Source organism: Saccostrea echinata, unplaced genomic scaffold, assembly GCF_033153115.1.
Source record: "Saccostrea echinata isolate AGI-Se365-2 ecotype Australia unplaced genomic scaffold, CSIRO_AGI_Sech_v1 ptg000002l, whole genome shotgun sequence".
Lineage (NCBI taxonomy): Eukaryota > Metazoa > Mollusca > Bivalvia > Ostreida > Ostreidae > Saccostrea > Saccostrea echinata.
The window spans coordinates 16,018,673-16,042,116 of NW_026889751.1; the positions used below are offsets into that span (position 1 = coordinate 16,018,673).

Genomic DNA, 23,444 nt, shown 5'->3' on the forward strand with positions numbered 1-23,444 from the left:
ATCCAGATATGATGCATGTGTATGATATTGGTTGACTTTGCATCCATAGATTGTACATTAATATGTAATATGTTGACGGTGCGACCGTTGGGGCGAGCGCATTGTTCACTTCATTTTAAGATCCGCCTCTTCAAACCGCACGAGACATTTGGAACGTCTAGACTGTGACGTCGCATGACGTATGTTAGCTGCATTTCCATAAACAAAGTTTAAAAAGTGCACATAATTTAACAGAGAACGTTTAATCTACTATCTGCATGCGATATCCATTAAATTAAGGTGAGTTTATTTTTTGTGAAATTTTAGTTGTTGTTACCGCGTGAATGAAGTTAGCAGCGAGAACAAGAAGCGATGCATTGTGGGTCAGAATTACTGCGGAAAAAAATTCTATTGAATGAATGTGCAGTAGTCCGAATTTTCTCTTCGCCCAGGCGTTGTCGTTAGAGCTCGCAGTGACGAGCGGCGCTTCGCGCCGCTCGCTGCGCTCGCTATTAATTTTATTATTAGCGGCCATCTTTTTACTTATTTAAAACATATTAGTGGACAGTCGCGCTATCTATAAATGTCTTTAGTGGTTAACATGATATTTGACCCCTGATTCAGTTTTTTTTTTCATATGCCAAATCAGCTTTAAATATCGGGCTGCTGTTGCACCGAAGTATCATAATTCTCCTATATGCAATGTAACATTCATTTACACCTGCTTTTTTCACATTCACAATCTGCAATTGTGTCGTGTGTTTAAAAATGTGACGAGAGAAATTTTATTTGTCCTATTTCATCTCAGATTAATAATTAATAATTAAGTCTGTCTTAATCATTTCATTCTGTAAGTGTTAAATATTTTCCCAGAATGCCAAACCCTGAATTCGACTTATCACATACCAGTAAAAAAAAGACTAACAAAGATGATGGCGCTTTTAAAACAGGTCGAGGAAACTATTATCTGTGACGTCAGAATAAATTTACATGCTGAATGAGGCACCCAACGTGACTGGCAAACCGACCAATCAGCTAAATGAGTTGCATTATGGGTTACTACTAAAAAAATACTACATGTACGTTTCGAAAAGGCCAGTTTTTGAAATCGCTCTCGGAAAGACAGGATGCATTTTTTCAAGCATTTTACACACTTAATATAATATGTACATCATTATCTACTAGTTTTATGCTCACATTTACATAAAAATGTTTTACAACGGTAAAATTTGGGTTTTCTCCTCTCCATTGTATAAGTCCGTTTGTTGACAGTAGTCTGGCAGCTTTTCCCGTGTTGTACTATCAGTGAATATGAATTTCATGTGACTATTCCCTGGTCCAAAACAAATCGACTCTGAGATGTACTCGCGTTTTTTCATTGTTTACTACCTATACAACTTCTATGTATATGCTACTCTTATACACCTTCTATGATCAATGTACATGAGAATTAAAATACCGTGCAGCAATAGACTTTTTTTTTTTTATAACTGCGTTAACTTTTAATTTCTAGTAAACAAATAACAAAGTATAACAACGAATAACACCAGTAGCATGACAAATTTACGAATATCAAGTTATAAAAACTAGGTTATTTTCTGTGAAGACTTTGTGAGCGGTATTTCAACGTACTATTTAACACGGAAAATCGACTTTGTTTGTTAATGTGAGCATGGAAAATCTTAATTAGTACCTAGTCTTCGTATTTCTTACAAAAACATTAAAAATAGTTATTAGATGACTTTCCCGCAGTCATTTGACATCGCGTCCTAAATTTGCCTGACCCACGTGTTTGTAGTAAACTATAAACATGTAGTAGACCATCATGCTTTTCGGCTCATTCATTGGATTGGACGATTGCTCGCTGTAAGCACCTCTGTGCGCAATGACAACAATATCCATATATGGTAGATACCTCGACCTGTCTAAAGTGCTACAATAATTTGAGGCAAGTTTGGTTGAAAATAAACGGAAGCCCATTTAGGACTTATCAAAAAATATTTTTTGAATTCGTTATAACGAATTGTGGAATTTGATTTAACGAATTTAATTCGTTTTAACAATTTTTTTGAATTCGTTATAACGAATTTAATCTGTTATAACAAATGTGTTCGATTCGTTATAACGAATTCTAAAATTTGATATAACGAATTAAATTCGTTTATTCAAATTCAACAATCAGGACCTGTTGAAAAATATATATGAATTCGATATAATGATTTGTCGAACTCGTTTTTACGAATTTAAATAGTTATTAATTCGTTGACAAATTTAATTCGTTATATCTATTTTTTTTTAATTCGTTATAACGAATTCAACAAATTTGTTACATGTATAACGAATTAAATTCGTTATAACGAATTCAAAGAAATTGTTATAACAAATTAAATTCATTATAACTAATTCGACAATTGTTTTGTTTTGTTTTGAACATATTTTATTGAGTACATCAAAAGGATTGGAAACAAGTTCTTTACAACTTACAAAGTTCCTCTCCTTATATATAACAATTTGTCATGCAAAATAGAAGAAAATAATACAATTAATACAAGTGAAAAAGCAATTAAATAGCATATCAACTAGAAAATCTACATGTTTCGTCAATAAATTTATGAACAGCAGCAAAAATACTGTTATTTATCTGTAAAGGCAAATTAACATCACCACATAATAATAGATTTATATCAATAGTAACCAATTCAAGAGTGAACAAGCGATTAAAAAGAGTACTTCTTGCATTAGAATAATTTTTGCATGCAAAAAAGAAATGGTACACATCTTCGTTTTTTCCACATAAACATAAGGGACTATTTATAATGTTTCGTTTATAAAGATCATAATTTAGAATACAGGAATGTCTTAGCTTAGTATGAATGATATTGGTGTATCGCTTACCAAAAGAGAAGTATGATGGTGGATTTTTAATTTTTGTTATCAAGTTTTTTCGGAATGTTTTGATTGAGATGGCTTCTCTAACCTCTGTTTTTAGTAAATTCCATTGTTTTGCAGCATCAGGTACGAAAGAGTTTCTAAATAATTCTAATCTACACCTTGGAACAATATAATCTTGTTTATTACGGGTATTGTATAGAGATACATGCTCACGCTTATTGGGGACAATATCATGCAAATACTCAGGTACTCTTCCCGTGTGAATTTTGAACATAGTTGTCATTTTTGCAATATATCGCCTGCTTTTTAAAGTTTCCCAACCAGTTTCAGAATATAGTGCTTCTCTAGACACAAAAATCGGAAGTCCTGTTACAATTCTAGCGGCGGTTAATTGTACTTTTTCAAGCTTTTCAGAATCTTGTTTAGAGCAGCCATCCCAAACAACTGAAGCATATTCAAGCATAGGTCTGATAAACGAAATATACAATTTTGATAAGTTTTTTCTACCCATTTTGAACTTCAATTTCTTTAAGAGGCCTAGTTTTTATAAGCACTGTTTACAACACCATCAATATATTCTGACCAACTAAGATTTTGTGACAATAGTAAACCCAAATGGCGATGGACTGGAACACACTCCAGTCTATCGCCTTTAAAAAATAGTTTAGGCATAACAGAAATGTTTTTCTTACTGAAATAAACGACCTTTGTTTTGGATGGATTGAATTTAAGAAGCCACTTGTTTGACCATAGTTCCAAATTATGTAAATCATGATTCAATTTGTATTCCATATCTAATATATTGTATGATGATTGTTGAAGGGAATTATCATCCGCAAACAATCTACACATTGAAATCATATTTTCAGCAACATCATTAATATAAATGAGAAATAATAGTGGTCCTAAAACAGAACCCTGAGGTACACCTGCAAAAATATCTTGTTTTGATGATAACAGATCCTTATACATAACTTTTTGTGACCTTTGACATAGATAACTGGAAAACCATTGGAGAAGATCACCAGATATACCATAAGTTTTTAATTTAAAAATGAGACCTTTGTGCCATACTCTATCAAAAGCCTTTGAAAGATCACAAAAAACCATACAACATGATTTACCATCATCAATGTTTTGAACTATACAATGATACGTTTCTAGTAATTGATATACAGTTGAATGACCAGGCAGGAATCCTGCTTGGTATCGATAAAATAAATCATTAATATGAAAATAATTGTACACGTGTTTAAATATTATTCTCTCCATAATTTTACTAACACAGGATAATAACGATACAGTGTTTTACAATTGGAATTCGTTATATCGAATTCAAAAATATTTTTGATAGGCCCTAAATGACCCTGTAGTACTGAAGAAAAATCCAAAAATGGTTAAAAAGTTTATACACAAATTAAAGGAAAGTTGGACTTCGGAGTAAACTGATCTAAAAAGCTCATTTGAGATTTCAGCTGAGATGAACTAAAATTGCAAGATTCCGGTAAGAGTGACTTAAGTGACCTAAGTCACATAAGTGACTTAGGTGTCATATAAATCCAAATTGTTAAGATTTTAAATTTGTCTGGAAAACTCTTGAATTGAAACCTAGAGATTTGGTTGCTTTTGTTTGTTTTTTAGTGAGTATGGGATGAAAAGTTAGCGTATGCCTCATCTTTTAAAATGAATTTTATAATTTTTACAGCCTTCTTTATAATAAATCATCAAAAGGTATGCAATATACCATAATCTGAGGTGAAATTTAAATCCTCGCTTATACAGACCAGGAAGTATAAATACCTAACAGGTAGATAGCACAGGTAAGCAGGTCATGTGACCTGAATTCCAGTATCGAGCCCAGTCGCCATTACTGTTTTACTTCAGGTAATGTTTATCTTAGTTGAAAATTTTGATATTGACCTAAATAAGCATAATTTTAAAATATTGAATTGCGGCAGAAATTTTTCTAACATTAAGGAAAGTTTTATAAATGTTGTTTTTAAATAATCACAAGAAATACAGTTCACCAATACATCAGGAGAATGCACAATTTTTTTTCCTTTGTATTTTGTTTGTTTGCTGTTGTTGTTTTTTTTTTTTTTACTGGTCTCGACACAAGGATGGTCGTAATTAGAACAATCTAGCATGTAAATTTAACTACTGGGGTAAAGAATGCGACTGATGTTGCTATAAACAAAGTCAAAGATTTTGCAGATTAGCTTGACGGTTTTTTATACAAGATTAAGTAAATTTATATATATTCTCTGAAACTTTATATGACACACGAGAGGCATTCAAAAAATAAGTGGGCGTTCATCAAATTAACTTCTTCTTTTTTATTTAACATCCTATCATAACCGTATTATAACCAAATTTTTTGGACATATTTTAATATTTAATTCAAATAACTTGTACGTATTTCAAAAAATCAAATAATTATATAACAAACTGTTAAAAATTATCGATTATTTAAAACTGCGAAAATTTGCATGATCAAAATTCGGTAATTTGCTTACAATACACTTTATAATGTCTAAGTCATATCTTAAAATAAACGACGTAAACGAAACAAAATTTAAACATTCAAATTTAGTATTATTATACTTTTTCATATTCCAATTGTAAAACACTGCTTCATTGAAAAGAAAATTTCAGAAAACTTGAAAAAAAGGTGAAGTCGAAAGACATCACAGAGCAGTGAGTAGCAATATAATTTTGTTTTAGTACATTTGGGAAACCTCTAAAACAAACTCAGAAAATGTTTGAGGAAATACACAAAATTTTGATTTTTTAAAATAAAACATGCATTTGCATATAAATAGCAAAAACAGATTTTGAGTGGTAGAGACTTTGTATAGGACAGTCTGCAAGGAAACAGATTATGGGAAAAATTCTTTTCCAAAAGAGATGGTAACATCTTGGAAAGTTATGGTGCTTCACTTTTACAGAACTTGTGAAAGTGAAATTACGCAGTAAAGAATTTGAAAACACCGACAAACTAACTTAAACTACTCAAACAATTGTTATCAAACAAATTGTCAAGTATTACAGAGACACTTTGAATAAATCGTTTAGACCCCACGCCTGCGTGAAAAATGTTGACACAGATCGTTTTAGGGAAACTTGAATCACTTTCAAAATGTTGCTTTGGACGTTACAATGTTATAAAGAGTGCTCCATGATGCTAAATTATATTCACTTTCAAATTTTATACACGTATTTTGTCGATATATGAAGTTTCATTCTATTTAATTATACAGAACTCGTGTTAATTTCAAACAATACATCATTGGGTGAAGGGGATTTAAGATTGTTCAAATGAAGGACCACGCCCTCTTTCAAGGGGAGATAATTAAGGTTTGATGAACATTTGGTGTCTTTTTTTCAAAAAAATCTTCTCAAGAACCACTGAGCCAGAAAAGTTGAAACTTGTCTGAAACCTTCATTACATAGTGTAGATTCAAATTTGTTCAAATTATGACCCCCGGGAAAGGGTGGGGCCACAATGGGGGATCAAAGTTTTGCATAGGAATATATAGGAAAAACTTTTCAAAATCTTCTCAAGAACAAAGAAACCATGATTAGTCAAATTGATATGGAAGCATCCTCATGCAGATAGTGTCGATTAAAATTTGTTCAAATCATGACCCCTAGGGGTAGTGTGGGATCACAATGAGGCCACATAAGGGGATAAAAGTTTTATTTAGGAAGACATACGAAAAATCTTTAAATTTCTTCTTCTCAAGAACAACAAAGCTACGATAGACATATTATATGGAATCATCCTAAGCTAGTGTATTTTCAATTATCCAAATCATGACCCCTAGGAGTAGAGTGGGGCCGCAATGGCAAATGAAAATTTTACGTAGGAATATACAGGAAATCTTTAAAAATCTTCTAAAGAACAACAAAGCCATATATATATATATATATATATATATATATATATATATATATATATATATATATATATATATATATATATATATATATATATATATATATATATATATATATATATATATATATATATATATATATATATATATATAAATTGATATGGAAGCATCCTCAGGTAGTGTAGTAACAAATTTGTTCAAATCTTGACCCCTAGGGGTAGGGTGGGGCCACAATGGGAGATTAAAGTTTTACATAGGAATATATAGAAAACATCTTTGAAAATCTTCTTCTAAAGAACAACGAAGCCAAAATTAGTAATATTGATATGGAAGCATCCTCAGGTAGTGCAGATTCAAGTTTTTTTAAATCATGACTCCCAGTGCTAGGGTGGGGCCATAATGGGGGATCAAATTTTTATATAGGAATATATAGAAAACATCTTTGAAAATCTTCTTCTAAAGAACAACGAAGCCACGATTAGACAAATATGAAAGCATTCTAAGGTAGTTTAGAATCAAATTTGTTCAAATCATGACCCCCGGGGGTTAGGGTGTGGCTACAATAAGGGGTCAATGTTTTACATAGGAATATGTAGGAAAAAAACTTTTTAAAATCTTATTCTCAAGAACAAAGCCATGATTAGTTTTATTGATATGGAAGCATCCTCAGATTCTGTTTTCAAGAATAGCAAATCCATGATTTGGTGTGGCTAGAACACAGCGATCAAAGCTTTACATATGAATATGTAGGAGATTGATTGATTGTATTTTGTTTAACGTCCCTCTCGAGAATTTTTCACTCATATGGAGACGCCACCACTTGCCGGTGGAGAGCTGCAAATTTTGTGCTATACTCGGCACTTACGGCCATTGAGCAGTGAGGGATCTAATATGTAGGAGAAAAAATCTGCTGATGAAGACAGCAGGACAATATTGACTCAGGTGAGCGTTGTAGCCCATGGGCCTCTTGTTATTGATATCCTGTTGAAATATTCAGATTTAACTTACATATTTCAGTGTCTCAATCATGGACCCCCGCACCAGTGCCCAGGATGTGATGCGATGTGACAAATGTGAGAGTGCTGTAGTACAGGTGTACTGTGATACATGTCTTGTCAACCTGTGTAAGGCCTGTCTAGGAGAACATGTTTTCGCTGATCTCTCAAAACCTCATAAAATTGTTGACTTCAAGGACAGAAAATCTACCCTCCTCTACTGTGGATGTAATTCCCATAATAAACAACAATGTATAATGTACTGTAATCAATGTGACATTCCTGTCTGCACTAAGTGCATTGCATCTGATCAACATCTAGGTCATAAGGTATCAGAAATCTTGGAAGTTGTGGATGAAAAAAAGAATAAATTAATGGAAGAAAGCACTGAATTAAATGAGACAATTTATCCAACCTACCAGGACATTGCTTCTGATGTAAAAAACAGAATAAATAGGCTAGAAAAGGAATATAGAGATCTCTCAACGGCCATAACAAAACATGGAGAGGACTGGCACAGAGAAATTGACAAACTAGTCAAGAAACTGAAAGCTGAAGTTGATGAGATGAAAACGACACAGATGGAAACTCTGCTGAAACATCAGGATGAAATAAACAAGAAAATTTCTGACATCAAGGATGAAATAGATTCGACTGAAATGGCTACAGACACAAATGACCTGTCAAAACTGTTGAGTGTCACATCAAATGTACATGTCTACAGAAGTCTTCCACGCAAAATTATTTTATCTTTACCCAAATTCATTCAAGGAGAAATCCATGGAGAAGAACTTAGTAAATTGTTTGGAGCCTTATCATCAAGTTCTTTAACTTCAGATGAACATGGTTACAGCATGAAGACACCACAGAAATCACCAGAAGCTGAATCCTTTCCTTCAGTCAAACAGCTGCTTGATGATCCAGAGACTGTCACCACCATAGACACAGGGTATAGAGAACTTCGCAATGTGGCCTGTCTGAGTGATGAAGAAATCTGGACAAGAGGTAAAGACAACACCATGAAACTCTTCTGCATCAACCAGGGATCACTACTCAAGTCAATCAGAACTACATCAGGGAACTGGCCATCTAACATAGCGGTGACAAAAAGTGGAGATCTAGTTTATACTGATTATGATGATAAAACTGTTAACATCGTGAAAAATGAGAAGATAGAAGAGGTGATCAGACTAGAGAACTGGAAACCTGAAGGTGTCTGTAGAACCTCCTCTAGTGAACTCCTGGTTATCTTGCATAGTAATGATAATAAGCAATCAAAAGTTGTCCGTTACTCTGGCTCAGAAGAAAAACAAACCATTCAGTTTGATGATGAAGGTAAAGCTCTTTATTCTTCTGGCTCTCTTTATTACAGATCCATAACTGAGAACAAGAACCTAGATATCTGTGTGTCTGATGGTGTAGCTAGAGCAGTAGTGGTGGTTAATCAGGCTGGGAAACTGAGATTCACGTACCCTGGACATACTCCTGCTCCGAAGAACAAAATGTTCAATCCACGAGGAATCACCACAGACAGCCAGAGTCACATCCTTACAGCTGACGATAAAAATCTCTGTGTCCACATCATAGACCAGGATGGACATTTCCTCCATTATATAGACTGTGGACTGAGTAGACCCCTGGGACTTTGCACAGATACAAATGACAATCTTTTTGTCGCTCAGTGGACAAACAAACAAGTGAAGAAAATCAAATATCTGCAGTGAAATATAATTCCAACAACATAGACTCAAATAAAAGCAAACATTTTTTTGCTGAAATTTACCTTTATATTACTTCACTGAGGAAACTTAATGTAAATGACAAGTGTACCTATGAATATCAAGGCATTACAGAAACAATTATATATCTCTTTCTCCATGGTTGGAGAACCCAAAGAACAATTTACAAAATTAGTGGCAGCGATGGGATGATCTAAACGAAAGAGAGGCAAATTTGTGTTGTTGTTGTTGTTTGAAGCTCACCATCTTAAGGACTGGAGTGTACTTCATATACGGCTTTCAAATTACTGCAAACAAAACATTTGAATATGTCTGTCCCACACTTTATGAACTTTATGAAATTATGAATATTTAAGCTGTGAGTTTCAAACTTGGTTTGAAGTTTTTAGATAGAAAACGTTTCGATGAAATATGAAGATAACGAACAGCACTCAATCCAATTAGTCCAAAAGTCCAATAAAACGTTACAAATTTGGAGCAGAGCAAACAAGGACCTAAAATTTAGAGGCGGGATCAGGGGCCACGGAGGAACGAGCATCCCCCGCCGACCAGCCACACCCGCCACGTGCCCCCGTCATGATCGAAAAAAAAAAACGCAGACCAGTCTAGGTCTAAGACGTGGAGGACAGAGAGATAAAGCATTTAAAGGAACAATTCAAAGAGCTTTCTAAGCAAAGCATGCGTTTTCAAAAAAAGGAACAGTAAAAGACATTTACTATGTCTAAATGATCTAACCGTTAGAGATCCTGGCATTTGTGTCGGTTTGGAGAATGCTTTCAAATCCACTTTCGCCTCAGGTTAAAGAAAATTCTGAAAATTAACGAAATTCTGGCATGTATCAAAACCACTTAATGATGCAAGTAATATTACTTTGCGGAAAAGCAAGGACGATTCCAGACACATGGATTTGAAGAAAGAGCATGAAACAGAGCTAATAAACTAAGCAACGTAAAACCTGCTACCTTTGATGGAAAACGTCTTGGTCGGACTGCAGGTCTCATCTTAATACCTGTGCTTCATCAAACAAGTGGTCAGAGGAGGAGAAGGGAATGTATTTGGTGGTATCCCTACGCGGTGTAGCCCAAAGTTTGCTTGGAAATCTACCAGATAGGTTCAAATGAACTTCCGAGAATTGTCTAAATCTTTGGAGGAACTTTTTTCTCCTGTAAATCAAACAGGCCTCTACAGAGCTCAGCTAAAAGAAAGACGCCAAAAAGCAACAGAAACTGAATCCTACTTTGGACAGGATATCAGACGTCTATGCATACTACATCCGACGGCCTCCGTATACTTGTGTGAAATCCTAGCCAAAGAGTATTTCATAAACGCTCTGGCAAGCTTTGACATGCACCTAAGAATAAAACAGCCAAGACCAGAAAATCCTAATTATGCTATAAGAGACGCTGTGGAAATAGATGCTTTCACTGGCGCAGAGCGCACAAAGCACAGGCATTTTTTTTGCTTGGGAGATAGGCGGTGGAAAATTGTCAGTTGAAACCAACACGGATACTCTAGAGGAAGTGATGAAATCCATGAGAGATATGCTTCAGAGTCTTCAGAAAGATGTTACAAAATAAAGAATGAACAGCAAAGTTCCCAAACAAAGAGTTTGCTTCGTATTAATCAAGTAATACAGCTACTAAAAATGCTTCAACTGTCGAAAGCCTGGATATTTCAAGAGAAACTGTAGGGTTCAAAAAGGAAAGATAATTCCCGGTAGAAAGGTTCTGGACCACCTGGAGGACCCAGGGTAAAGGGTAACAAGAAAGAAGGCACCGCAAAACAAACAGCTTCAGGAAACAAGAGACTAGTAAAGAAGGGCCGTATTGGAGTCCAGAAAAAAGTTGATGAACCAGGCATATACGTTTTGGGGACTGCTAATGGAGTGTCGATTTTAACATTAGTAGATGCAGGAGCAACCGTTGCTCCTCTATTACAAAAAATAATATGAGGTCATAAAAAGTGATAAGAAGACAGTGTTGGCTGAAAAGGAATTAATTATCTTGTCAGCTACGGGCACTCCTTTGAACATTTTGGGGAAGGCACTTAAAAAATTTTAATTTGGGAAGAAAATCATTTACCAAACGACTCTGGTTGCGGACATTAATGTAGATGCGATTTTAGGATGCGACTGCTTGCAGAATAACAAGGTGTAATCAATCTACACGATAAGACTCTTTTGCTGTGAGATGAAAGTCATTATCTGAAAGAGCAAGAGCCACTTAGAGCCTTTTTGGCCCTGTGAATTTCTGAAAAATTAAAACTGCATAGTTTTAGTCGACAAGGCAATAATATCACTTGAACCCTTGGTGACTGAATTTCTACTACAAATGACGAAATTTTCATGATAGTCAATGCATTATGACGTAATGAATAACGTCATTATTCACATATCCTGAATATTTCTTCAAAAATGGCTAAAATATGCTATTTTTCAATATTTCGTATACAGCACAACCTCCGATCCAAAATGTGCAAATATATTACGAAAGACCTGCTTATGAAGATTTTTCAACATATTTTAATTTTTGGATCGAGGTGTGTTCTCATATTTAAATTCTTTGTTGAAGGTTCTCAAATACATCAGTTTTCTGCAAAATTCAAGAACATTACAATTTCATATAACCTGCTTTCAAGTAGCTGGACTCTAGAGGAAACTTTGATACGCAAACTGAAAGCACTAAGTCTGTACTTTATATTGATGTTGAGAATGGGATATAGTGTGTTATTGAATAAATTAGTTTATCTACAGGGCCATTTTATGCATAAAGTGAACCTAGCTCTTTGAAGATAGGTTAGGGATTTCAGGAGGAAATTCTTCAAAACAATATGTCAGTTTTAAATATTTTTAATATTCCCAATAATCAAAATAAATATGAATTACCTTACCAATACTGGAATCCAAAACTCCATAAAAACCCATACAAACAAAGATACATAGCGGGTTCCAGTAAATGTTGTGTAAAGGAGTACTGTACAACAGTATATTCGAGAAGTGTTGTAAATCAGATGTGGATACTTAAAAACTGCATGGAACTTTTAGAAAATTTGAAATGACAAAATTTTAACAAAATCAATAACATCAAAACGTACGACTATTCAACACTTTATACAACCATTCCCCATGATAAATTAGAGTCCAGGCTTTTTGACATCATAGACAGCAGCTTTTTTCAATGAAAATGGAACTCGTTAATATACTTACCTTGTCATTGGTCATTTGCAAAATTGTTTTGTTAAAAAGCATTCTGATTGTACACACAAGTATTCTAAAGCTGATATCAAAAAGATGCTTGAGTTTCTGATTGACAATACCTATGTGGTTTTTGGAGACCAGGTCTTTCAACAATCTGTTGGAATTCCCATGGGTACCAATTGCGCCGCCTTGTTAGCAGACCTATTTTTGTATTCATATGAAGCAGAATTTATTAAAAACTTCCACATGATAAGAAGGAAACACTTGCTGTGGCCTTCAACTCAACATTTAGATATATCGACGATGTATTATCAATTAACAGTAGTTACTTCCATTCAAATGTCGACACGATATATCCCAGTGAGCTTGAAATAAAAGATACCACCGAGTCTGACACATCTGTTTCATATTTGGATATTTTACTAGAAAAAGACTTTAATGGTAATCTAACAACAAAGCTTTATGATAAACGTGATGACATCAATTTTTCAATCGTCAACTTCCCTTGCTTATGTAGCAATATACCCTTATCACCTGCATATGTGGTGTTTGTCTCCCAGTTGATTCTATACGCAAGAGCATGCTCTACGTATGAACAATTTCTAAAACGAGGCAAGCTTTTAACAAACAAGTTGATGAAACAAGGATATCAACAGTCTCGTTTGAAGTCAAGTTTTATGGTCGATACAATGACCTTATCAGCAAAAACATCCTATCATTAAGTCAAATGTTGACTGACGTTTTTCATACTAATTGTTAGGCCATTATTTACACACTGAATTGTCTACATTTTGATTTTATTTTTATTTTTCCGTTTTTACGATCATGACAAGGAGTACACGGCGGGTGTACCGGTCGGCAGGTTTTGCTTACTCCTCCATGGCAACTGATCCCTAATTATCTGGAGGTTCGTGTTTGCTCTGCTCCCGATTTGTTTTGTCTAAATGGACTTTGAGCTTGAACACCGTTCATTATTTCCATATTTCAAAAACACTGTCTCTTCCTTCAAAGGGCGAAATAGTCACCGCTTGAAAGGTAATTGTTCCAGAAAATGAAGAATTCGGGAAAGAATTTGGTGTTATGGAACCCACTTGTTTGTATTTAAATTCTGAAAGGGAATTGGTAGGAAGGACTTAAGGACATTGGCAAGTCAAGGTTTTCCGGAGAAAAAAGGTTTAATACATGGGTTTTTTCACTTATGAAATAGTGATTGAGAGTGATCTCCCGTGTAGAATTCTCTAAGCGGTGAAAACCAATAAAGCATATATTTACAGAGGTAAACAAAAGCACATGTACTTCCTTCAACGGGTAGAATCATCTATACAGCAAGAAAGAAAATTAGTAATGGCTTTGTTGTGAATTGTATTCAGGGGACCAAGATCCAACAGGTTGTCATTTACCATAGTTATGCTCAGTATGCTGGGAAGGGCAAAGATGTGACATACGCTGAAAGGTAGACCGACTGAGATCAGTTCTCAGGTTGTATGAAGGAAGCAGCATTTAGTAACTACGAATAAAATTTGAAATAAATCCATGCCAATATTTTTATGACTATTTGTTTCAATCAATTCAGTCAATTACATGATAGAATCAATCAACCAGTCTGACTCTCTTGACCATTATGAATAATATGTAATTATAGCTGTTAAGGGAAGTAACTCAAAAATAAAGTTTGGTGCCGGTATGTTCTTGTCCTGTTTCTATATATACATTTTCAGCCAAAATATCTAGAAGTCATAGGAAATGAAGATACAATAATGTATATAATACAAAAACTATATGAAATAAGTGGGTTTTTGAAAAATATTATGGTGAAAAATTATGTAGCTCCCTTTTATCAACATTTTACATAGGAAATGCATTGAGAATTGCAAAAACACTGATTTGACAAAATCTAAAAAAGAAGGTTGGCTTGGTAGGTTAAACAATCCAGAATATAGCCTGTTAAGTACAATTAAACCTACTCAAGAGTTATTGAAAAATTCTATACTATAACCAGGAACCTTGCCAATGTCCTTAAGTAAAATGAAACCACTTTGCTCCAATATGTTTGCTATACCCAACTCAAAGAAATAATACATTCAGGCACCACAGTTGAACAACTTAAAATACGCTCACATTTTGACAAAATCGGATAAAGATGTGGCACGAACTTCTCAGGGTTTGACACTAACAGTGGCCCGCTAGCCCGGGACAACTGAAAATTGAGGTCAGGGTACCAAACAAGTCAGCAAACTTGTCCTGCAGGGCTGCTGAAATTTTAAATACCAAATACTCACTTAAGAGCAATTCAAAAGGTTAATTAAAAATGCAAAAGTTACTATTTTGTTAGTGAGATTTAAGGAATATCGTTGAATCGTCATTATCAGATAGGTCAGACTGTCAACTATTATTGTCTGACATTGTTTTGGTCCACCCTATCAATAATTTTTATCAAGCAAGTGTTTGAAACTCCCGAAAATACTTGTAAGCAATGCACTGACGTAGACAATGAGCTAACCTTGAAAAAGGGTGGTTTAAGAAATAAATGTAGAATCTTTCAATAAGAAAAAATGTCTTCATTTACATTTAATAAGTGACATAATTTTGCCCTAAAATTATAGCCAGAATGCAAGATTTTAAAATTTTCCTAAGGATGCCCCTCGATCGTAACCTCACCAACAGAAGGGGACCCCCCCCCCCCGCACCTACCCTTCTAATCGTTTCGTGACTCAGTCTACAGCCTTTGGCTGTTGGACAACTAGTTCATGAACTGGGCTAGTAAGAATGATAAATTGCTAGCTCTGCGGGCTACTATGCTTTTGAAGTTATTGTCGACCCCTGCAGTTGTATGACCAAACATAGCATTAATGCAGGCAGTCATAAGCCAATGAAAGTTGTTCGTAGGAGGCTCCCAGAACACATGTATGCAGAGGTGGATAATCATGTTAAGGAAATGTTAGAAAAAAAAATTGAACATTCTAGGAGCCCTTGGGCATCAAGGGTTGTCCTAGTAAAGAAAAAGGACGGAACTACGGGGTTTTGCATTGATCATAAGCGCCTAAATGTCATTACAGAGGAAGACGCCTATCCTATACCACGAATAGACGAAACACTAGATCAACTTGCGGGATGCAAATGGTTTTCGACTTTCAATCTCCGTTCCGGATAAGGCAAATAAAGATGGATCCAAAAGATAAAGCCAAGACGGCATTTGTCACTTGAAATGGCTTGTACCATTTCAATGCAATGCCATTCAATCAGGTTAATACCCGGTTGATGGAGACTGTCTTAGCAGGTCTACATATACTCCATTAACCTCGTTGACACTATTGTCTACGCCAAGACCTTTGAAGACATGTTCAAGAACTTATCCAGAGTGTTTGATAAATTAGCAGCAGCAGGGTTTAAAGCTAAAGAAAAAGAAATGTACATGTTTGCAAACAGTGTTAACTACCTGGGGCATGTGGTGTCCGAACAAGGCATTTCGACCGATCCAAAGAAAGCAGAGGTAATCCAAAGTAGGCTCAACCACGAAATATCACTGAGCTCCGATTTTTTCCTGTGATTCTGTAGCTATTATAGGAAGTTTGTGCCAAATTTTGCTGCTTTAGCCAAACCGCTACATGCACTGACCCAGCAGAGTAAAAAGGACATACGGTCTGAAGAGTGTCAAGAGTCTTTCAACATTTCGACATTTTGCGAAATAAGTTGGTGAAAGTACCTTTGCACACCCAGACCATAGGCGCTTGGGTCAAGGATAATGTATATTTTCTATATAATGTATTGTCGAGGAAATTCGAACTATATTCGTAATATTTTTTTTAAGCGCACAGTGGTAATTTTTAGTTTTTTGTAAATCTTTCTGCTTGATATACACTATACTGTCACAGAAATTTGATATTATGCACGTTTTAAGAATGACATATCCCAACTGTATACTAAAAAGAAACAAGGCTTGCAACTGCATTCGCCCCTTTCCGTGCCCCAGACACGAATTTTTCCTTTTAAAAGTTATATGCAATGCTTACCAGCTGAATTGAGAACCCTCTTCTCTCCAGATAATTCTTATATAATGATAAAAATCCTCTGGTAACAACTTTTCGTCCATTTTATATTTTTAAATAATTATTTTCTTTCAAATTTCGCTCGTTTAATTCTCTAATCACGGAAGTTCCCGAATACTAACGTCCAAAACCCAAAACGGGCGACCAGTAAATTATTTGACAGTTCTTGAAAGACGCAAGGGATAGAGTATATGCCAAATAGGAACTGTCTAAAACTTCCTTCCTAATCACTGACTTTATTATTTTCTTATTTGCATCCTTAATCAAAGAAGTTATGGACTGGGGGAATGATGGGAAAGGGGGGGGGGGGTAATGATATTAATCATTATTGAGAATCTATTAAACAATGTGGCAATTTTATATGAACAAAATTGAAAATACTGTTTCTCTTTTTACTACATGTGATTCACACAGAAGATCCAAAAGACCCAAAGACTGCTTATACGCCAACGTATAAAGCGATTGAAACTTCTTTAAAAAGAATCTTGATCTGACACTTAATTAGTTAAAATATATTATTTTTACTTGTAAAAAATTCCACCTAATAGCAGATCAACAACAACAACAACAAAAAGCAGTAACACCAGAAATCACTCTTTAATCAATGATATTTTATGGAAGAAGGACTGAACCAGGTTCGTAGCACCCAAGTGTACCCCTAACTTAGTATGGATATTTTCATTGAAACGCCGGTTAAGCGCCCCTCCTCTTCCCTTTTACACACACGCATGCTGACACATTTTGCTTCCAAATGGTTATAATTGTATCCTTTTTTTTTTTACTGTCAAGGAGAGAGAATGCACCCACACCATGCTCACAAAATACATTTTTTTTTTTTACGTCGAGACAGTTTTTCATTTTTATATTTTTTGCATGTCAGATTTTTCACACAGTTTTGTTTTCGAAACGTTTTATCTTGTTTGCTTGTTAATTATTTTTTGGCTGCCCCACTTTCAAAAACGAGGCTTCTTTTTTGTTATATAAAATTCACGGTACATATTATATAGCAATACATGTACAAATTAGTGTAGAATGAGATTTGAAATGCAATGTTACCCCTCCCCCCTCCCCTAAAATGATATTTCATTAATTATATATTAATGCATATATCATTTCCACAATGTTCTCTGACTCTAACTTTTAATTTCCATTGTTATTAAATTTACCTGTGATTCAAACTTCTATCCATGTTGTGTACAAACGATTTTTTTAAAATTTACTTTTTAACCTCTTTGCGTTTATTGACCTAGGGTCCGTTTTACAAAAGAACTTAGTACGATTAAGACCAACAATATTAGCTGTTTCTTACATCATGCTAAACCAATATTTTAGAGAAAAAAGTGTCTTCTAAAAACGTTTTTTAAGATTCACGTTATCTTGCAAAAACATGCTTTCATCTTAGTCGTAAATTCCTTTGATATGCGTATGAGCATTGCTATTTTCTTTAATTTGCATGTCCGTGTAAAAAAAATGCCTGCACTTTATTTTTCAATGTAAAGTCTAAATGTTATTCAATTGACACAATGTTTAATTTATTCTAGATAAAGATTGACACTATTGATATCGTAATTCACTTTAAAACAAATGAAATGATTTGGACTTACATAGGCCTAACCCCCCCCCCCCCCCCGGTCCATAAATTAAAACTGTAAACTCCTTTGATTAAGGATGCAAATAAGAAAATAATAAAGACAGTGATTAGGAAGGAAGTTTTAGACAGTTTCTGTTTAGCATATACTCTAACCCTTGCGTCTTTCAAGAACTGTCAAATAATTTACTGGTCGCCCGTTTTGGGTTTTGGACGTTAGTATTTGGGAACTTCCGTGATTAGAGAATTAAACGAGCGAAATTTGAAGGAAAAAAATTATTTAAAAATATAAAATGGACGAAAAGTTGTTACCAGAGGATTTTTATCATTATATAAGAATATCTGGAGAGAAGAGGGTTCTCAATTCAGCTGGTAAGCATTGCATATAACTTTTAAAAGGAAAAATTCGTGTCTGGGGCACGGAAAGGGGCGAATGCAGTTGCAAGCCTTGTTAACCCTTTCGACGCCAAAGCGACATAAATGTCGTTTACTGTGTCAGCGCCAAACCGACAAAAATGTCGTTTTTCAATAAGTGTTTTACTTTTTCTTTTATTAACCATATACCTTACGTGTAATTTAACACAATGATATTTATATTTTGGCACAAGTATAGGTCTTTATTTTTACATAGGTACTGGTCTAAATATGACGTCATATTTCTTACGTTGACGTTAAATAATGACGTCAGTTTTGAAGTACGCTAGTATTGTAAATAAAGTATGGCGCACTTTCAAAATAAGCAATTTTATGTTTCATTGTTGCCGGAAAGTTTTACACTTATTTTCTTCGTGCCTACATGCATACATATTTTTGAGGGGGAGGGGATGGGGAGATACGTGTTCTTTATATTATAAGTGGTTCTTTATTTTGAATAACAACTTATAAAATATATTGAGCCATTTTATTCCCTAGTTAATCATATTGATATACACGATTACACAGGCTCAGGTGTAGCGTCGATTTCAAAATGATTGTTGGGGGGGGGGGGGGGGGGGGCAGAGATAATTGACAAGAAAAAAAATCCGAATAAAAAGCAACCGTGAAAAGTTCAACCTGAAAAAGCGACCCCAACTTTGTTCGGATATTAATACTGATAACATGGGATATTTGAAGCTACTACAACAACAAATGAGGAGGGGATGGGACAAACAGCCCCTATATAAATAATTGTATACTAAATTAACACACAATTAAACGGAGGATTTGGGCACAAATTTTCCAAAATGAATAAATAAGTAAATAAATTTTGCTATAAAAGAATGTGAATAATGGATCTTCAAGAGCATTATACTGTGTGCATAATAAAATAACATTTACATCGTCAGTGATTTTAATTATGCTTGAAAATATGTATGAAAAAGAAGAAACAATGGATTACGCTGTAAAGAAAGTATGATTGAACTTCTGATAAAAGTTCATATGCGACATCTTCTGAGAATGAATCACTGATCTAAAAGGAAAAAAAAATACTTTTACATGTAACAAGTGGTTATGGGTGTCATTCAGCTATTAAAAAAAAAATGTTCAAAATCATCAACCACGTCACACCAATCGGAAGGCACAAAGTCAGTCAAGAAATCTATACATTATGGGAAAGATGAAAATTAAAGCAACAGTGATGATTTTAGCAAAAGAAAAGAACGGAAAAAAAAACAGATTCGTGCAAAACTTTGATGACCGTTTAATATGTAAGAAAGCGTTTTTTTTTCTTGTTTTTTTTTTTTAACTGATTATTGTATTAAATTAGCCCTGCTTGGACGTCGAGTTTCAACTCTGATATCTCGACACCCCGGATATCTCGACATTTTCTGAAAGTTCCGTTGACTTGTACATGACCTTTAGGAAAAAGTACACACGCACACACTTACACACACACCTTTCTGCTTTTAGAGAGAAAAAAAAAGTTTCTAATCCAATCGTGTGGTAAGAACCAAAAATACAACTCATGTTCTGTAATTTCAAGATTCCGAGAAAGTGATATTTTTAAAATAATAACTATGAAAATGGCTAAGTCGCCTATGAAGAGAGTCGAGTACACCGATGGGGTTTCAAACATTAAATGGATATTGCTTAACTGCATTGCCATATATAAAAAAAATAAACGTGTGTTGGACGTATTATTTAATTATATGAACATTTTATTGTATCGAAATATGAAAAGCTAAGATGTCAGGTTAGCTGATGTCACGGAGGAAGATGAATAGGTGACCATAATTGCGTAAACATAAATTCAAGTCTCGCGAGATATTCAGTTTCAATTTCAGATTTAATGCAACTGTAATTCACTTTGCTCAAAAAAAGCCCAGCTCCGTTAAATGTGCATAATTGTATATATATAGAAAAGAGCTAAGAGCAGTACAAGTATCTCTTTGATCAATTTTTTTTTTTTTTTTTTTTTTTTTTTTTTTTTTAGAACTTTTCGTAAATCTGAGTTGGAAACCAGACAATCGCTGTAAACATATTAGTAATTAATCTCTCGCGAGATTTTTTTAATTCCAGGAATCCATGCAGAAAGGTCAATATCGGATCAAGCGCAATGCTACAAGGAATTCCTTTTCTCATAGGATTGAAATGACGAGCTTTAATAAGCTTGAATATGACACGTGACTGACGGCTATATTTCTATGTCCAGCAGGTGAAGTTAGATCACGAAGGTCAAATCATTCCGACATTATTAAATGGCAAGATTGAAATATGCTGCTTACGTCATTTCCATCTGTTAGAGTCAAAACATTCATTTTGATGATAGAGAATGGGTCTGAGAAAACATGGGATTGAAATTCATTTTCAATCCACCTCAGCTACTCTTGTACGCACTGTGTTAATGATAGATCCAGAAGACATATAATGTCAATTTCGGAATAGTTTGACATTTATATAATTCAGGTAGAGTTTTCTGTCCAATGTTTTTGTTTTATGATTGATTGATTTTTATTGTTTAAAGCCGATAATAATCAATCAATCATTAAAAAAAAACATTGGACAGAAAACTCTGATTTATATAAATTTCAAACTATTTCGAAATTGATTTAAGAAATAATAAGAGGACGACCATTTGATTTCGAAAGGGGGGGGGGGGCGGGCTAGTCCTTAAAAATAAGCAGAAAGTTTTTGAGCTTGGAAAGCCCCCTTCCCCTTTTCCCGTTTTTGCTTGTCAACCGTTTTTCTGTGAAGAAGACTGAAATAAGATAAAATCTCTTGACATCCTTGAAATAAATAAACGATGTATTCTGAAGGCATGGACATAAATAAATTTACCCCCCCCCCCCCCTATAATCAAATGGCCGCCCCATGAAAGAATACATCTATATGTTTGAAATTGGATTGAAAATGCTTATCTACATAATTTTCAAACTATTCGGGAATTGAAAATATTTGACTTTTGAAGCATACATTAATACTTTGTCTATGAAATCAGCTTGAGTGGATTGAAAACCAACCTCAAACTTGAATTTCAATCCACTGTTTTCTCAGACGTCCGTGTCGAATTGTATCATTATCGATCATCAAATAAGATGGAAATGGCGTAAGATATATATTTCCAATCTTTCCAGAAACTGTTCCGCGGTCTAGGGAATCTATTTTACAGAAACCAATTTGCATGTTTTCTTTTTGAGATTTCAGTTTCGGCTCTTTTAAGAAATGATGTACGATTGTTGTGTCCAAGTGATAAGCGTCAAGAGCACAGGTAAAAGGAAAAGAAGACCACTTTTGATAGAGTTTGATTTACTTGGAAAAAGCTAAGAAAATGACTAAAAGTTTCAATTTTCATGAATGGAATAACCTTTCACAAAACAATGTCTTGACATCAATATGCGCCTCTTTTTTTATGTTTTTATTCCATATCTAGGACAGGCGAAGAAGTTGAATTGTACGATCAATGGAAACTTATTTAAAATATTTTATCAACGTATTTAAAAAAAATATCCGCATGGAAGTAGAAAAAGATTTATTTTTTTATGTATGACTTTTTATGAACAGAATAAACTTTAAGAAAAAAAAATCATGCATCATAAATTCATCTGAATTATTTTTTTCCGTTAGAATCCATCGGTGATTCAGAGATACTTGGGTGTTGTTATCTTCTCTTAACAAAGCTATAGAGGGGAAAAAGAAACACGCTTGTGGTGGGTGGGGGGATGCATGCTTATAACTGAAATTAATTTCTTTTTTATATCGGAATCAATTTGCTTTTTTGCGAGGGGATGGCCCGCTTTATGCGCGGTGCCCTTGTTTAGGTTGGATTTCTTATTTCTCTAAGGGCCATCCGTGTATTCTTTTTTTTTTTTGGAGTGTGTGGGGGGAGGGGGGGGTGCTTTATATACTTTATTAATTGAGCTAGAGTTTTAAATATAAAAAAAACCTTTTGTTGAATTCTATTATTTTTTTCGACTGAAAATCAACCGATTCCAGATCCTAAATTTCTAGACTCCCCCCTCCTCCCTTACGAAATAACTGCATCTGCCTCTAGAAGTATGAACTAAGGCGTCTTTTTCTTAGGACATACTAGTAGCTTAGAAGAAAAAATAAAATATTTTCTCAAGTTTGTATGTGTTAAAACGATTAAAATTATTTAAATAATTCTAAGAATGTTTAGAAACTGAATTTGACGCACGCGACATAATTAGGTTTTTAGTCAGTAACGTCAACGTAATTTTGAAGTGCCTTACTAAAATGTTTATAAAATACTGAAAAAAAATCAGATATTTTAAAAAAGTTATCTATACATGTATTTGCATTCAGAAAGGGCCAGGCTATTTAAGGACCTTTACTCGTGACGGCAGTCATATATTTATAACATTTAATTTATTTTTTGAAAAAGCTTGAAAAGAAATATTTAAAGACTTTCCTTGCATATGCTAGCTACAGGATAAATATTGACTAAATTTACTTTATGGCGATTAAAAACTACTGGAATGAATATGACTTTATTATACGAATTTTCCTTGAAAACTATAAACATCCTATTACATTGGTTAAACAGGTGCTTGTTTCACTATCAATTTGACGTTTTTTTCTGAAGCAAATTATTTTACGTCTCAGTTGACGTCATAGTACGGCATCCATGACGTTATAGACGTAACTATATTCGGCGTCGAAAGGGTTAAAC

The 23,444-nt window shown here is 34.3% G+C and overlaps 1 protein-coding gene across 1 annotated transcript; it reads left to right on the forward strand.

Annotated features, from left to right (window-relative positions):
* Positions 1–7,794: 7,794 nt before the first annotated feature.
* On the forward strand, positions 7,795–9,687 carry LOC133200696 (uncharacterized). The gene has a single exon (XM_061336466.1). The coding sequence runs from the start codon at positions 7,798–7,800 to the stop codon at positions 9,487–9,489; it is 1,692 nt and encodes a 563-aa protein (XP_061192450.1). The 5' UTR covers positions 7,795–7,797; the 3' UTR covers positions 9,490–9,687.
* The last annotated feature ends 13,757 nt before the right edge of the window (positions 9,688–23,444 follow it).

What these genes read in the sequence shown, in the direction of transcription:
- LOC133200696 (XM_061336466.1), top strand. Translation starts at nt 7,798, where the DNA reads ATGGACCCCCGCACCAGTGCCCAGGATGTGATGCGATGTGACAAATGT.